General features: G+C 38.7%; 1 protein-coding gene across 4 annotated transcripts in view; it reads left to right on the top strand.

Moving 5' to 3' along the window:
- BTBD8 (BTB domain containing 8) overlaps positions 1–17,910 on the top strand; it is a 104,311-nt gene that overhangs the window by 15,417 nt on the left and 70,984 nt on the right. For 3 of the 4 annotated variants that reach the window (XM_054531162.2, XM_024237260.3, XM_054531172.2), the window contains 2 exons: positions 6,607–6,803; positions 12,019–12,136. In XM_054531162.2, coding sequence (XP_054387137.1) covers positions 6,607–6,803; positions 12,019–12,136 — 315 coding nt within the window. Of the gene's footprint in view, positions 1–6,606; positions 6,804–12,018; positions 12,137–17,910 lie in introns of those variants that run through there. The other variant, XM_054531183.2, reaches the window with a different exon arrangement.

Genomic DNA, 17,910 nt, shown 5'->3' with positions numbered 1-17,910 from the left:
CTAAGAATCTTACTCTCTAACTTCTACCTCCTGTCTTTCTAGCTTACTCCCTTTAGGACTTCAACTCTAATAATTCATTAATTGCAGGTCCTGGTAGAGTTAATCTTACTACTTTTTTTTTTTTTCCTGAGACAGAGGCTTGCTCTGTCACCCAGGCTGGAGGGCAGTGGCGTGATCTTGGCTCACTGCAACCTCTGCCTCCAAGGCTTAAGCAATTCTTGTGCCTCAGTCTCACAAGTAGCTGGGATTACAGGCGCCCACCACCATGCCAAGCTAATTTTGTGTTTTTAGTAGAGACAGGGGTTCGCCATGTTGGCCAGGCTGGTCTCGAGCTCCTGACCTCAAGTGATCCAGCTGCCTCAGCCTCCCAAAGTGCTGGGATTACAGGCATGAACCATCAAGCCCAGCCTAGATTTTAATTTTCTTTTATCCTCTTATGTCCTCATTTCCCTCCTTACTCAGCTTAAATGCCTTTCACTATCATTGTATTACTCCCTTTTCATACAGCTTCAACTCTGTTGTTCCCTTTGAATTTGATTTGTATGTCAAAACCCCAAATCTTACATTCAGCTGTGACCTCCCCACTTCTGCATTCACACAGCTGAATGTGGCTGGAAAAACACACAGTCATGCTAACCACCAGTAGGCACTTAGTGCTGTTAGTCATATTACATGCAATCACCTATATTTCCTTTTTTTTTTTTTTTTTTTTTTAGAGATGGTATTTCATTCTGTTGCCTAGGCTGGAGTGTGATGGTGCAATCATAGCTCACTGTAACCTTGAATGCCTGGACTCAAGTGATCCTCCTGAGTAGCTGGGACTACAGGTGCATGCCACCACACCTGGCTAATTTTTCTATTTTTTATAGAGATGGGGTCTTGCTGTGTTGCCCAGACTAGTCTAGAATTCCTGGGCTTAAGCAGTCTTCCCACCTCAGCCTCACAAAGCGCTGAGATTACAGGTATGAGCCATAGCGTGTGGCCAATCACCTATATTTCCCTAGTCCTATTTGAGTTCCCACTTTCTTGGAGTATTATTTTATACTTCCTCTTTCCTGAACCTTCAGCCGTTCCTCTTCATTCTCATTTTTGGTGACCTGCTTTCTATTTCACTGAGAAACTCAAAGCAGTGAGAACTTTTACAAACTTCTTCCATATCTGTTCACATACTTGCATCTGTACCTATATGCTTTATTTTCCTCCCTGTTATTACTGATGAACTGTCAGTGCTTCTAAAATCAAATCCTCTATTTGTCTACCAGATCTCATCCTATTCCTTTTCACCTAGTCAGGGACATTGTTGCAGCAGTTTTCATCTTTCCACAGAAAATTTCTTCTGTCTTAGATCTCCTCATCTAAACATGGTATTTTCTCCCCTGCCTAAAAAATGACTCTTTCCTGACCTGCCTTCACTTTCAGCTAATACTCCACCAGCTAATACCCTAATGCTCTGCTCCTTTTCACATCAATACTCAAGAATTATCTATCATACTCTCACCAATTCCTTTCCTGCCATCTACTCTTTTTTTAATGGATATAATTTTCACATACTATAAAATTGACCATTCTAAAGTGTATTAGTCAGTGGTTTTAATATATTCACAATGTTGTGCTACCAACATCACTAATTCCAGAATATCTTCATCATCCCAGAAAGAAGCCCCATAGCCATTAGCAGCCACCCCTATTTCCTCCTTCAACCAGCCCCTAGTGAACAATCTACTTTCTGTCTTTAAGGATTTGCCTATTCTGGTCATTTCATATAAATGGAGTCATACAATATATGGCCTTTTACATGTGGCTTTCTAAACTCGACACGGTATTTTCACAGTTCATCTATGTTGTGGCATGTATCAATACTTTATTCCCTTTGTGGCTGTATATTTTATTATATGATAAATCAGGGGTCATAGGATTATCCTCAGGTTTGATGATTTGCTGAGAGGACTCACAGTACTCAGCGTATAGTCATACTGAAGGCTATGATTTACTACAGAGAAAGGAAATGGAAAAGCTGCGTGGGGCAAAGTTCATGAAAATCAAGGCATAAGTTTCTAAGGGTCTTCTCCCAGTGGGAGCACAGAGGACATGCCTAATTTCTCCAGCAATGAGTTGTGACAATACTTCTGAAATGTTGCCAACAAGAGACACTCATTAGAAGCTCAATGCCCAAGTTTTTTTTATTGGGAATTGGTCACGTAGGCACTCCTGCCCACGTGTACTTGAATTCCAGACTCCCAGGAGGAAAGTCTGTGTTCAGCCTAAACTATTGCTTGTATAAACGGTTTAGACATAGTGAGCCACCTTTACATTTAGAGAATGCTAAGAACAGCGCCCAAATCCATGTTTCCAGATATCAGCCAAGGGCCAAGCTTATAAATAAATCTTTCAAGGTATAGCATTCAGGCCTGCTATGTTACCTATTTTCCCCTACATATGGATATACTATGTTTTGTTTACCTAGTCATCAGATGATAGGCTTTTGGGTTATTTCAGCTTTTTGGCTGTTATGAATAAATCTGCTATGAACATTTATATATAAATTTTTTGTGGGAACATACATTTTCAAGTCTCTTGTATTATATACCTAGGAGTGGAATTACTGGGTCATATAGTAACCTTTTCAGGAACTGACAGACTCTTTTCCAAAATGACTGTACCATTTTACATTACCACCAGCATGTACAAAATTTCCAATTTCTCCATATTCTCAACATGTGTATCTGTTTTTTTTTTTAATTATACCTATCCTAGTGGCTGTGAACTAGTATTATTGTTTTCATTTGCATTCCCATGATAGCTAATCATTTGCATTCCCATGATAGGTAATGATCTTGAGCAATTTTTGTATGCTTATCAGTTATTTTTACATATTCTTTGGAAAACTAATCACATCCTTTGCCCATTTTAAAATTGGGTTCTCTTTAAACTATTATGCTTTTAGAATTTTCTGTATATACTGAAATACTAGACTCTTATCAGACATGATTTGCAGAAGTTTTCTCTCATTCTATGGGTTCTCTTTTAGGGTATTCTGGAAATCAAACATCTTTAATTTGTGTGATTTCCACTTTATCTTTTCTTTTGTCGCTGTGCTTTTGGAATCATATCTAAGACATCAAGGTCATGAAGATTTATGCCTATGTTTACTTATAACAGTTTTGTACTTTTAGCTTTTCCATTTAGGTCTTTGATCTATTCTGAGTGAATTTTTGTATATGGTATGAGATTAGGGTCTAACTTCATTCTTTTGCATTTGGATATTCACTTGTCTTAGCACCATTTATGGGGGAGACTGTTCTTTCCCCATTGTGTTATTGTCTGGACACCCTTATCAAAAACTAGTTGCCCATAAATGTATGTTCTAGACTCAGTTCTATTCCACTGATCTACATGTCCACCATTCTTATGTCAGTACCACACAGTCTTGATTACTGTAGCTTTGTAGGAAGCTTAGGAAATTGAGAAGTGTGAATCCACCAACTTTGTTCTTTGCAAGATTGTTTTGGCTGTTCTGGGCCCCTTGTATTTCCATTTGAATTTGAGGATTGGCTTGTCAATTTCTGCAAAAAAAAAAAAAAAAAAGTCAGCTGGAATTTTAATAGAGATTGCATTTAATCTGTAGATCAATTCAGAAAGTACTACTATCTTAACAATATTAAGTCTTCTAATCCGTGAACACGAAATGTGTTTCCATTTATTTAGTTGCTTTCGACATTGTTTTGTAGCTTTCAATGAGTGCCTTATACTTCTTTTGTTAAATATATTCCTGGTATTTTATTTTTTAGAATACGATTGTAAATGGAATTATTTTCTAATTTCATTTTTGATTGTTCAGTGCTAGTATATAAAAACATAATTAATTTTTGCATGTTGATCTTGCATGCTGCAACCTTGCTAAACTTGTTTAGTAGTATTTTTGTAGATTTCCAAGGATTTTATCTATACAAATTTGTCATCTATAAATAAAGATAGCTTTACTTATTTCTTTACTATGTAGATACCTTTTATTTCTTTTTCTTGCCTAATTGCCCTGGCTAAAACCTTCTCTGAAATGTTGAATAGAAGTGGTAAGAACAGACATCATGGCTGATCTTAGGAAGAAAGCTTTCAGTTACCATTAAAGTATGATGTCAGCTGTGGGTTTTTCATGGATGTCCTTTATCAAGTTGAGGACATTCTCTTTTATTCCTAGTTTGTTGAATGTTTTATCATGACAGTGTGTTGGGCTTTGTCAAATGATTTTTCTGCATTGATTGAAGTGATCATGTGGTTTTATGTACTTTATTTTACTGGTATGGTGTATAACATTAATTTTCTGAATTCCTGAGATACATCTGTTTGTCATGGTGTATAATCCTTTTTATATGCTGCTGGATTCAGTTTAAAATTATTTTGTTGAGGGTTTTTTTATTTACACTAATAAGGAATGTTGGCCTATGTTTTTCTTTCCTTGTGATGCCTTTGTCTGCTTTTGTATTAGTAATACTGGCCTCACAGAATGAGTTGGGAAGTGTTCCTTCCTCTCCTGTGTTTTTGGAAAAATTTGTGATGGATTGGTGTTAATTATTAAACATTTGGTGGAATCTACCAGTCAAGCTATCTGGTTCTGTTTTTCTCTTTGAGGGAATATTTTGATTACTAATTCAATCCCTTTACTTGTTATAGGTGTACTCAGATACTCTGTTTATTCTTGAGTCAGGTTTGATAGTTTGTGTCTTTCTTGGAATTGTCCATTTCATCTAGATTATCTACTTTTTTGGCATTATTATTATTATTTTTGAGACGGAGTCTCACACTGTCACCCAGGCTGGAGTACAGTGGCATGATCTCAGCTCACTGCAAGCTCTGACTCCTGGGTTCAAGCGATTCTCCTGACTCAGCCTCCCAAGTAGCTGGGATTATAGGCACCCTGTACCACGCCCAGTTAATTTTTTGTATTTTTAGTAGAGACGGGGTTTCACCGTGTTGGTCAGGCTGGTCTCGAACTCCTGACCTCGTGATTCTCTTGCCTCAGCCTCCCAAAGTGCTGGGATTATGGGCATGAGCCACTGCGCCTGGCTGGCATTATTATTTTTTGTTTTTATTTATTTCCATAGGTTTGTGGGGGAACAGGTGGTGTTTGGTTACATTAATAAGTTCTTTAGTGGTGATTTCTGAGATTTTGGTGGACCCATCACCCAAGCAGTATACAGTGTATCCAATTTGTAGTCTTTTATCCCTCATCCTCCTTCCACCGTTTCCCCCACCAATCACCATTGTCCATTGTATCATTCTTATGCCTTTGCATCCTCATAGCTTAGCTCCCATTTATGAGTGAGAACATACGATGTTTTCTAATCCTGAGTTACTTCCATATCACAGGGTAGTTCTCTCTGAGGAATATTCTGAGTTGTCATTTTCAGTCTCATATCCCAAGCTCTGAAGGGCACAAGGATCAACTCAGGCCAGGTGCATGGATACTTGACATTGATGGTTGCTGGACCTTAGCCATTTATGCCCATCCACATGGCTCCAGCCATCTCGGTGAAAGTAATGCCTTCCAAGCAAATCCCCAGAATAATTTTACTGAAGCATGACAAAATTCATATGGAAGAAGACAGCTCCCACAGACACACTACTCACTGCCCCACCAGGACCCGGGGAACTTCCACCTGCCATGCAGTCCCCCAAGGGGAAACAGAGGCATCGAAGGTTCCAGGGGTGAGGTGGCACTCACTGTGGGCAGCCAGCAGCAGCCACTAATTCCATTTTTTGGCATTATATATTACTTTTTAACATTTAACATTTTTATAGACTCCTTTTCAAACTTTCTGCTGTTTATTTTTTATTTTTATTTAGTTATTTTTGAGACAGGGTTTCACTCTGTTGCCCCGACTGGAGTGCAGTGGCATGATCACAGCTCACTGCAACTTGACCTGCAGAGCTTAAATGATCCTCCCACCTCAGCCACCCAAGTAGCTGGGATTACAGGTGCACACCACCACACTCTGCTAAGTTTTTAAATTTTTTGTAAAGACGAGGTCTCACTATGTTGCCCAGGTTGCTCTTGAACTCCTGACCTCAAGCAATCCTCCTGCCTTGGCCTCCCAAAGTGTTAGGATTACAGGCGTGAGCCATCATACCTGGCTTCTGCTGTTTTATTTTATTTATTATTATTATTCTTCTTTTTTGAGATGGAGTCTTTCTCTGTCGCTCAGGCTGGAGTACAGTGGCACAATCTCAGCTCACTGCAACCTCCGCCTCCTGGGTTCAAGTGATTTTCATGTCTTAGCCTCCCAAGTAGCTTACAGGCACCCACCACCACGCCCAGCTAATTTTTGTATTTTTTTAGTAGAGACAGGGTTTCGCCATGTTGGCCAGGCTGGTCTCGAACTCCTGACTTCAAGTGGTCTGCCCACCTCAGCCTCCCAAAGTGCTGGGATTACAGGTGTGAACCACTGTGCCCAGCCGGCTTCTGCTGTTTTAGATTGACCTTTCTACAGTTAGTCCAAATTAAGAAGGTTTAATATTATTTATGAAAGTGGCACACTAAGGAAACTAGCATTCTTTCTTTTTAAGAATCACCAATGTTATTTAATTAATATTTTATATTTTGTCTTTTAGGATTATATATTCATCAAACAGAAACATAAAAAACTATGAAGAGGAAATTCTTAGGAAAAAGATAATGGAGATTGGGATATCACAAAAGCAACTTGACATCAGTTTTCCAAAGTGTGAAAACTCATCTGATTGTTCTCTTCAGAAGCATGAAATTCCAGAGGATATCAGTGACAGAGATGATGATTTCATTTCCAATGGTGAGGTATTTTTTATGGAGTTTTATTTATAGCTGTGAAAATAATTATATTCTGATACAGTTAGAGAAAAGCATACTTCAAAAATATGCTTTACTGATTTTTTTTTTTAATAAGCATGGAGAACTGAAAACACTAGTATTGTTAACTCCCAGTTTTTCCCAAGTAATTGGAGATAGGGTTATTATGAATAAATCCATACATAACTCACAATTCTCCTTTTAGCCACTATGCCTCTAAGTTATTGTCCTTATGATAATCTATACCAATAAAGAAGCTTTGGCAGAGTCAGTTCTGTTTAACACCCTAACAAAAATGGTAGCCTAGTTTTATGCATATTAAATGGTTAAGAAATACATAAATACTATAATACATACGGCATTTTACCATGAAAAAGACCTGAAGTTTGCTTGTGAAAGTAGATTTCAGAAGGATTGCGGCTTGTGAGTTATTGCGAATTGATGGAATGAGAAAGTGGATTTCAGAAGGGTTGCAGCTTGTGAGTTATTGTGAATTGATGGAACTCATTTTTTCAAAACAAGTGTTAGAGCAGAATTGATTATATTTGAAAATATTTGTTGGGTTAAAGGATCTTATTACTGGTGTGTAAAGCAACAACAATTACTTACCTGATTTATCCTGGTTAGATTCCTGTTATATTACAGTCAACATATCTAATTATGGTGAATGAATAGACATTCTAGGCCTTGAGGTAGAGCATTCATATGCATTAAGGATGGAATGCATTAAGGATGGATGCATACGTAGAGAGAGGTTCTGACAGGAAACCTGAGGTCCCTGGATCAGAGAACAGACCATTTATCATTTGCAGAGCATCTTAGTGCCAGTTCTCAGCTCCTAAACTCCGTGAGGCACTGCAGTGAGGGCCTGATGTTACCTAGCCCATGCAGTGGGATTGCACCACAGAAAACGAACACCAAAATTAGGAAACTTTAAGCTTTCACAGGTTGCTGGCAGATCTTCCCATTCTCTCTAGAGACAGAAAGACCTTCCTTTGGAAGGTAAATCTTTGGGAGGGGAGGAGAAGGTAGTTTCCTTACCCTGTAATATAAGGAAATGACTTCCAGGGGAGGAATTGTTTCTCAATTTTTCTGGAGTAATACATATCTCTAGTTTCCAAGGCATGTTTGCTGTTTAATCATCCTTTAACCAAGTTTACTGGTGCTCTCCTCAGACAGGTCAGACCATGCTAAAACATAAAAATAGTCATAGAAAAGTGTCTCCCAATAGTTGGTTATCTGAAGTCAGATGGGAATTTATAAAACCAGATATAGATGGGTGTGTCTCATAACACATGCAGTAAACTAAGGTATCTGGTAGATATTTAGGTGTGCATGTGTGCAGGTGCATGGCTCAGTTCAGCTGAGTGCAGCTTTCTGCATTAACCTAGTGTTTCTCGTCTGAATTTTGCACCTAAGCAAATGCGAAATTCATGTTATGCTCAAATTGTTCCCTAATACATGAATTCTACTGGATCAAACTCATTTTTTCAAAACAAGTGTTAGAGCAGAATTGATTGTATTTGAAAATATTTTTTGTGTTAAAGGATCTTATTACTGGTGTGTAAAGCAACAACAGTTACTCATCTAATTTATCCTGGTTAGATTCCTGTTACATTACAGTCAACATATCTAATTATGAGTGAATGAATACACATTCTAGGCCTTGAGGTATATCATTCATATGCTTTATTTAATTTAGTCTCATAAAACCCTAGGAAGTGTTACAGACTGATGTTATCAATAAGACCCTGATAGGACTCTAAGACTCAGAGAACATAAGAGACTTTCCCGAGGTCACACAGAGCAATTGACAGAGCTGATATTTGAAATCCAGTTTTCTTACTCTAGTCTAGAGCTCTGCTGTGGCTCTATGGCAACCCTTTAAAATGGCCAAATAAGTTGTGAGTTTAAGTGAAAAGAGCCTCTGCCTTTTGACTGTTTTCTCCATCACTCCATGGAAAATCCCCACATTCACCAGTAACCCGCCAGTTGCCAGCTTAACAGACATTTTTTTGTCTACATCTTATAAACCTTTTTGCAGCCTTTCATACTGTTAATACTGCCCTCCTTGAAACTTCTGTTTTCTGTGACACCATGCTTTCCTGATTTTCCTTCTTGGTCATTTCTCAGTCTTTTTTACTGATGTATCATCTTTCTACCCCTTAAATAAATGGTATTCTGTAATTTTTTTGAGCTTCATATCCAACCACTGACTAAACATATCTGTTAAAGTCTACCTTATTATTATTATTATTATTATTATTATTATTATTTTTGAGAAGGAGTCTTGCTCCGTTGCCCAGGCTGGAGTTCAGTGGCACAAATCTTGGCTCATTGCAACCTCCACCTCCCGGGTTCACACCATTCTCCTGCCTCCGCCTCCTGGGTTCACACCATTCTCCTGCCTCAGCCTCCCAAGTAGCTGGAACTACAGGTGCCTGCCACCACGCCCAGCTAATTTTTTATATTTTTAGTAGAGACGGTGTTTCACCGTATTAGCCAGGATGGTCTTGATCTCCTGACCTTGTGATCCGCCCGCCTTGGCCTCCCAGAGTGCTGGGATTACAGGCGTGAGCCACTGCACCTGGCCCCTTATTTTTTTATTTTTTAAATTTTTATTGTTTTTAATGAGATAGGGTCTCACTCTGTCACCCAGGCAGGAGTACAGTGTCATGATCGCAGCTCACTGCAACCTCTACCTCCCAGGCCCAAGTGATCCTCCCACCTCAGCCTCTCGAGTAGCTGGGCCCAGAGGGGTGACCACCACACCTGGCTAATAATTCTTAGTAGAGATGAGGTTTCCCTGCGTTGCCCAGGCTGGTCTTGAACTCCTGAGCTCAGGCAGCCCACCCGCCTCAGCCTCCCAAAGTGCTGGAATTATAGGCATGAGCCACTGTGCCCAGCCAAAATATATCTTAAATATCTGAAATGTAACCTGTCCCAGATTCAACTTGTGGGACTCTGTCACCAGTGACTGATCTTCACCAGAGCTACTGGCCAAAGTTTGTTGACAGGCAAAGTTACGATAAACAGTTGTTAAAAGAAAAATGTTAGATAAAATGAACCTGAGTTTATTTGAACAAAGAACAATTCATGAATCATGCAGCACTCAGAACCAGAAGAGGTTCAGAGAACTCTGCTTTACAACTGGCCAGTGAGTATGTATAGACAGAACATGGAAGTAAAGTACAGAAATGGCTTGATTGGTTATAACTAAGTGTGTGCCTTATTTGGACATGGTCAGATCATTTGGCTGCCTATAATTGGCCAAAGCTCGGCTGCTTATAATTGGCTGAGATCTAGATATCTATTACCAAAAATAAACACTCCTAAGTTAGGTTAGGTTTTGGTTTGTTTACATACTAAGGTTGCAGTTTCTTAAGGAGGAACTCAAAGTATGGAGGCAGCTTACTTCAAACTTAAGTTAACAGTTTCTGCCTTTGGATTAGTCTCTTGATTGTGAGATTGACCAAAACCTTGGGCATTGATGCCAGTCTCTTGATACCATCATAATGGACTTGTTTGGTCTCAGAGTAGAATTTACTGGTCTCCATGTCAGGTCAGTTAAATGATTCTTTACATTCTTGCCGTTTTAGTCAAAGTTAAGACCATTTAATGCACGATGGATGGCAGCATACAAATATTTAAGACTCCTGAGAGGATATGGTATACCAGGGATGCTACTATCATGACTATCAGGAGGCTAATACCAAAAGACAAAAGTGCACTCCTGCCGGGCGTGGTGGCTCATGCCTGTAATCCCAGCACTTTAGGAGGCTGAGGCGGGCAGATCACGAGGTCAGGAGATCGAGACCATCCTGGCTAACACGGTGATACCCTGTCTCTACTAAAAATACAAAAATTAGCCAGGCTTGGTGGCACACACCTGTAGTCCCAGCTACTTGGGAGGCTGGGGCAGGAGAATGGCATGAACCCAGGAGGCGGAGCTTGTGGTGAGCCAAGATTGCGCCACTGCACTCCAGCCTGGGCGACAGAGTGAGACTCCGTCTCAAAAAAAAAAAAAAAAAAAAATGTAGTCCTTTATAGGGGCCCCTACAAACCAAACTGATCAAAATTAATCAAATCAAAATTTAGGCAAGATAGATAGTTCAACAATATTTGAGTCAAATTGGTCATAGTCTGTTCAGGTAATGATGGTGATTAAGGACCATAGTTTGCTGTAGAACGATCTGATTTCAAAAGGTATCCAAGTTTGTGACCAGCCTGGGCAACATAAGGAGACCCCGTCTCTATAAAACATAAAATTAGCTGAGCATGGTGGCATACACCTGTAGCCCCAGCTACTTGTGAGGCTAGGGTGGGAGGATTGGATTGCTTGAGCCCAGGATTTTGAAGCTATAGTAAGCTATGTTCATGCCACTGCACTCCAGCCTGAGTGACAGAGCAAGACTCTGTCTCTAAAAAATAAAATACAGTCTTTTTTTAGATAATCCAATATTGTTGTTAGTCTGGTAACACAGGTCATAGTAACCTAGAGACCCACAAGAAGAAACATAGAGATTAGAAATTTTTCTAATTTCTAATTAAGAATTAATTAATTCTAATTAAAAATTAGAAAAAGATGTTCATGAAGAGGCTTCATTTTTGGTGTATAATTTTGTGATAATACTACCTATATTTAAATATGTATATTTAAAAGTATACAGTCATGTGCTGCATAATGACATTTTGGTCAACAATGGACCACATATATGACAAAGGTTTCATAAGATTATGATACCGGATTTTTACTGTACCTTTTCTATGCTTACATACACAACTACTTACCATTGTGTTACAATTGCCAACACTATTCATTGCAGTAACATGAGGTACAGGTTTATAGCCTATGTGTGTGTAATAGGCTATGTCATCTAGGTTTGTGTGAGTACACTCTGATGTTCACACAGGAATGAAATCAGCTAACAACATATTTCTCAGAACTGTCATTAAGGGATACATGACTGTTATTAAGCAATGCGTGACTATATCTATATTTATATGTAAGTGGAAATATATATATTTCAAAGGAGAAAGTCTAGATGATTTAAACTTTTTGTTTTATTTTTAATTTACCACTTACATATTCCAACTAATTGAGATAATTATGTGGGAAACCTTGATAATAATAGAAAACAATTTTTGGATGTTTGTAATATTAAACTATTTTTTAGTCTTGTTTTTCTTTTTTAAAGATAATTATGACTTGGAGCCTGCATCTGAATTAGGAGAAGATTTATTGAAGCTTTATGTGAAACCTTGTTGCCCAGATATTGATATTTTTGTTGATGGAAAACGTTTTAAAGCTCACAGGTAAATAGACACGACTGATTTGCTGTCTTGGTTGTGGCTGTAGAGTGTGGAAGGGCAGCTGTCTCTTTCCAGCACGGTGGTTTTCAAGCTCTGGTTTTCACACAGGCCACAGGGGTTCCATGAAGGCCAAAGGGGTTCCACTGTGATTCCTCAGGGGGAGTCCAACAGGGGAGGAGGTTGACCATCAGGCAAGGTTTTCTGCAGGTTTTCACATGTGCACATGTGGGCCTACCCAGACATGTGCATGTATATGTTTCTGCCAGAGCAGATCTCATCTGTGTTCTGCATTGGGCATGAACCTAAGATTTTATTAGAAGAAAATGTTCTGTTGCCTAAAATAGATTTGAAACCCACTGTCATAGAAAATGTAGTTAAATACAGTTTTTAATTTTATAGGCATTATAGTATTGAGAAGTATTATTTCTACATGAATGACATGTATTTTCTCTGAATGCATTTTGGCTCAGATTCTGTGATTGAAAATAGATGATACTCATGAATAGCATTGATTAGGAGGTTTAATATTTCAATGTACTTTTTAAAAACCATTGTTCTGCTTCAGAATTGGGTTGCTTAGACATTCCAGGCATTTAGATTTCAAATTAAAGCCGGTTGCCTGTTTTAGTCAGGCTCTTTGATTGCAAGTAACTAAAATCTGCTTAAAAGCAGAAAAAAATTTAATAAGAAATACACATTATCTTTTGGAACTCAAGGGAAAGAAGTGCAGCTGAGTCTCACTATGGACTAGAATCTGAACCAGAAAACTTAGGAACCCAGACAGTTCTTCCTCCTCTTTGTGTTTCAAACAGAATGTTGATAAGAAGTTATTCTGGTGCTCCTGAACAGAAAGAGCCAGAGTATTTGCAGTGGCAAGTGGTAATCTTCTATGTTCAAGGGTGCACAGCCCTTAATGAAATTAGCAGTGGGTTTAGGTTACTGTAATCCACCAAGCCAAATAGTAGTAATATTTGTACTCTTGGAAATCATGCTGGTTTTGCCAGCTGACAGCAGTACAAACCCAAGGATTGCTAGTCTGAACTAGCTATTTACTATTCAAAATTTGAACTTTTCTCTATGGGAATATGTACTTTGTAAATATACATATACGCATTTTCCTAATTTTTGTGAAATCTGTATTAAATGTTGCAAAATTCAGAATATAATCTAGATTGATCATTTTATTTTCCATATCATGGGTATATTTCCTAAATCATGGTGTGGGTGTAGGTGTGTGTCTCTCTGTCTTGTTTTCTTTTTTTTTTTTTTTTTGCGAACACAATTGTATTTTAAAAATTAATTTTATTTTGTGTTCAGGTTTTTCATGACACCGTGTGGGCATCCTACCAAAGTTATAGAGCCCTATAGCTATTGCTGTTATACAGGGAAGGCGGGACCCTGTGACCATTTCCAGTATGTCCTCAAACAGTGCCTATATTTGGCCTCTCCCTGTGTGCTGCCTGACAATCAACTAACAGGACTGTGTTTTAGGATCTGGACCTAGAATATCAGGTCTGTGTTCTAGGACAGCTCTTCCTCACATTTCTAGTTTATTTTGTTCACCTAGCAATAAAAAAGAAATTCATATTAACTAGAAAGACAAGTTTTCCTACTTTTTTCTTGCCCTTATGTAAGTTAGAATAGCCAATTCTAAATTATAAGGTTACCTTCCTAGTCCAGACTCAAACATCTTTATGTCTGTAGTACATACTAATTTTATTATGTAGTTTAAGGAATATTGTGTCAGTAGTTCAGAGAATACATACCTCATCTAAAGCCCAACATTGGAACTTTCTCAGTTACTTCTTGTTCTAGGTGATCATTGTCAGCATTCTTCTAGTGGTGTGGCTAAAAATCCTTTTGTAATATGGCTACTTTAATTTTTTAATTATACATACTTATATATTAAAAGAGCAACACAAGTACTTACAAAGGACCAGGATTTATGACTGGAATTTTATTCAGTTTAGGTATCAACATTTTTAAAACCTTAGTTTGCTAGTTTAATGTGCCCAAATTGGTATGGTCTTCTATTAAGCTAATGTTTCATGGCCAAGTTACTTCCTCAGTAACACCCCTCATAACACAGGTCTTCCAAGGTAGTCTCCAGTTGCTCTGTCCATTCTTTACCATGATCCTCAGCCCAATCCTCAGAACACTTTCTATGCTGAAAGACAGTCTGATGCCAGTCACTTGCTTGTGGCACAACTAAGCCAAAGAAATCATTTGTAACAGAGTGGTTAAGAGTATGTGGACTGTGGGGACAATCTGCATGGGTTTTAATTCCATGTCCACCATTATTAGCTGTGTGAATTTGGGTAAGTCATTTAACCATTGATTCTGCGTTTCAGCATCCTTATCAGAGATGGGGATTATAACAGTCTCCATCTCATAATGTGATTGTGAGAATTAAATTACAGTTGTTACTGAGCACTCATTGGGCTTACTACCTGATTAGCCTTCATGGATTCCATTAGTTAGTTATGTTACTACTTTTCTGAATATTGTATCCTGGGATACTACTGCACATTACCCCTTGTTGTGGACCTCTGTAACGTTATCTTCCTGCCTGAAATGCTCTCGGTTACCATATGAATACCATCTGGGATCTTGGCTCACTGCAAGCTCCACCTCCCAGGTTCACACCATTCTCCTGCCTCAGCCTCCCAAGTATCTGGGACTACAGGCATCCGCCACCACGCCCGGCTAATTTTTTGTATTTTTTAGTAGAGACAGGGTTTCACTGTGTTTGCCAGGATGGTCTCGATCTCCTGACCTTGTGATCCGCCCACCTCGGCCTCCCAAAGTGCTGGGATTACAGGCGTGAGCTACCGCACCCGGCTGCTGACTTCCCATTTTTTAGTGTAATTTATTATTTTAATGTTTCATGAAAGAAGCTGAATGTTACATTTTTAAGATAATTTGTTGCACTTCTATGTTCCGTAATTAAAATTCTCTTATGCTGCCTCATTGAAAAAGCAGAGCAGTCGTTCCTTTTTTTTTTTTCCTAAGACAAAGTCTTGCTCTTTTGCCCAGGCTGGAGTGCAGTGGCATAATCTCGGCTCACTGCAACCTCCGCCCACCGGGTTCAAGGGATTCTCATGTCTCACCCTCCCGAGTAGCTGGGATTACAGGCGCACACCACCACGCTTGGCTCATTTTTGTGCTTTTTAGTAGAGACAGGGTTTCACCATGTTGGCCAGGCTGGTCTCGAACTCCTGACCTCGAGTGATCTGCCCACCTCAGCCTCCCAAAGTACTAGGATTACAGGTGTGAGCCGCTGCACCTGTCCCCATCATTTCTAACTTGAGCTTTGTGACACTCAAAATCTGGTGTATCTTCCAGAATACCTTTCTTATCAATGCCTGATAATATACCATTAGACATTCATTCATTTGGTTAAGATGTCAAATCTTCCTTTAATATCTTTCTAAATATTTAGTAAATTGTCACTGTGTCCGAAGATCATTGTTTTGTATGTCCTTGAAAAAGCTAAAAGTGTTTTCAGAAGTGGTATGATTTAGTAATTGAGAAGTTGGTCTTTTTGTGTTTAGATTATGATCCCACCACTTATTTTTAAAATTCCACCACTTATTAATTGTTGGGAAGTTACTTAATCTCTCCAAGTTTCAATATTTTTATCTGTAAAAGGAATATTAGTAGAAATTATAGCATGGGATGGCTGTGAAGATTGAATCAGATAATGCACATGAAGCACTTAGCATAGTACCTGGCACATTGTAAGCTTTCAAAAGTAAATGTTAGTTGCTATAAGTATGTAATAGATATCTGTAAGACTGGCACATATGTTGCCCGTTCTAGCTTGTCTTATATCAGGGGGCAAACTATGGCCTAAATGTAGTTAAGTGGCCTGTTTTTGTATGAGGCAACAAAAAAGCAGAGACAAGTAATGCCACAAGGACCTGCAAGTCTAAAATGCCTTTCAAGAGTCACTTGGGTTTGTTCCCAAACCCGCGTATGCCATTTGAATTTATTCTTTTGATGACAATGAATATAAGTCAATGATACATAAAATATGAAAGAGAAAAGTTATTGTTCCAGTGAAAACTCGGGTGAGTGCTTTGGAAGGATTAAATAAGGGAAAGGCACTTAAAAAATTGCTGTTGTGAACAGGTGCAGTGATTCACACCTGTTATCCCAGCACTCTGGGCGGCTGAGACGAGAGGATCACTTGAACCAGGGAGTTTAAGAGCAGCCTAAGAAACAAAGCGAGACCCCATCTCTACAAAAAAATTTAGCTGGGCATGGTGGTGTGCACCTGTAGTCTCAGCTAATTGGGAGGCTGAGGTGGGAGGATCATTTGAGCCTAGGAGTTTGAGGTTGCAGTGAGCCAGTGAGTGCCATTGCATTCCAGCCTTGGGAACAGAACAAGACCCTGTCTCAAAAAAAATTAAAATCAAACTAGGTATCATAGTGTATATATGTATTGTTTTTGTGAAAATGAGGCTTATATCAGCAAACCCATGTTAAAAAAAAAGATGGGCCTTATGATAAAAGATTTGTGAATTAAATGCATATTTCTTCTTAAATTAGAGTAAAATTATAGTATACAGAAATAGCTTTTTTAATTCCTCATTTTTTCAGTTAACTAAACAATTATTAGTCCAAATTGTGTTGGGTAATAGAGTATCCACGGCACTTAACTTCAGAAAGGCCAGTCCTATGAAAGCTATAGTCAATGGATGTCACAAAATTCTCAAGAGAAGGTTAACTTTGCTTTTACAAAGTTATGTTCTCTGAAGTATTTGATAAGAAGTGACATGGACAATAGTGATTACTCCAAAAATTTAGATTCGCCACGCTGGATTTAATCCTTAGTTATGTGGAATTGGAATTAAAGCAAATAAATAAATAAATACATTCTTAGAGCAAGAATACTTTAAAAATTAGTCCCACTAAAATTTCCTTCTCTAGAGCTTCTCTGCATAATCCAGGCCATTATTCTGCCTGGAGTAGTGAATCTAGTTCAGCTAACATTAGGAAGTATTGAATAGCAGTGTACTAAAGCAGCAGCAAGGCGGAAATTAGGGCATCTTGATAGAGCCAGAAGCAGCATTAACAGTTGAAATGAAACTTAATCAAAAGGAGAAAATAGTTTTTGGCATGTTGGAAAATAAAAAATTTGGCAAAGATTTTTAATACACCATACCATCTACAGCATTATTTTTTAACCTGAGGCATGTGTCCTAATTAAGTAGAAATGTTTTCTAAGTTTCTGTTTTAAGGTCAAAGTAATTGTTTAAGCCTTAGATGCTTCTAATTTTACTAAAATGGAAATGGCTGACATGCTGTGTTCAAGTCTTCTGAGAAGTAGACACAAAGATGGGATTAGACTTTGAAGAAATGTATTAGGCTAAATGTATGTGAGAGAACATAGGGAGAAAGCCAGAGAAAACAGCTGCTAGACTGCAACACTGATTTGACTCTGAGTGAAGGAGAAAGAGAAGGAAGTTAGAAGCATCTTAGACTGCAGTGGAGTTCTAAGAAAAGTTGGGCAAGGCCATTATTGGAAAGTTCCTATGCCAAAGGCACCCATCAGAGAAGCGCCTGTTTTCTAGGGCTAGACCTGCCTTATTATCCTTGCTGGCCTCAGTCATTGTCAGGAAATAGCTTCTGGTAAGACGGCCTTGTGACCCAGGTGGAATAAATTCAGAGTGCTGTAGCCGAAGCTATCAGTCATTATGCAGTCAAAGATTAGAGGGGTAGGCCTGGTGCGGTGGCTTACACCTGTAATCCCAGCACTTTGGGAGGCCGAG

This window comes from Pongo abelii, chromosome 1, assembly GCF_028885655.2.
Source record: "Pongo abelii isolate AG06213 chromosome 1, NHGRI_mPonAbe1-v2.0_pri, whole genome shotgun sequence".
NCBI lineage: Eukaryota > Metazoa > Chordata > Mammalia > Primates > Hominidae > Pongo > Pongo abelii.
This window is presented reverse-complemented; position numbering and strand designations above follow the sequence as displayed.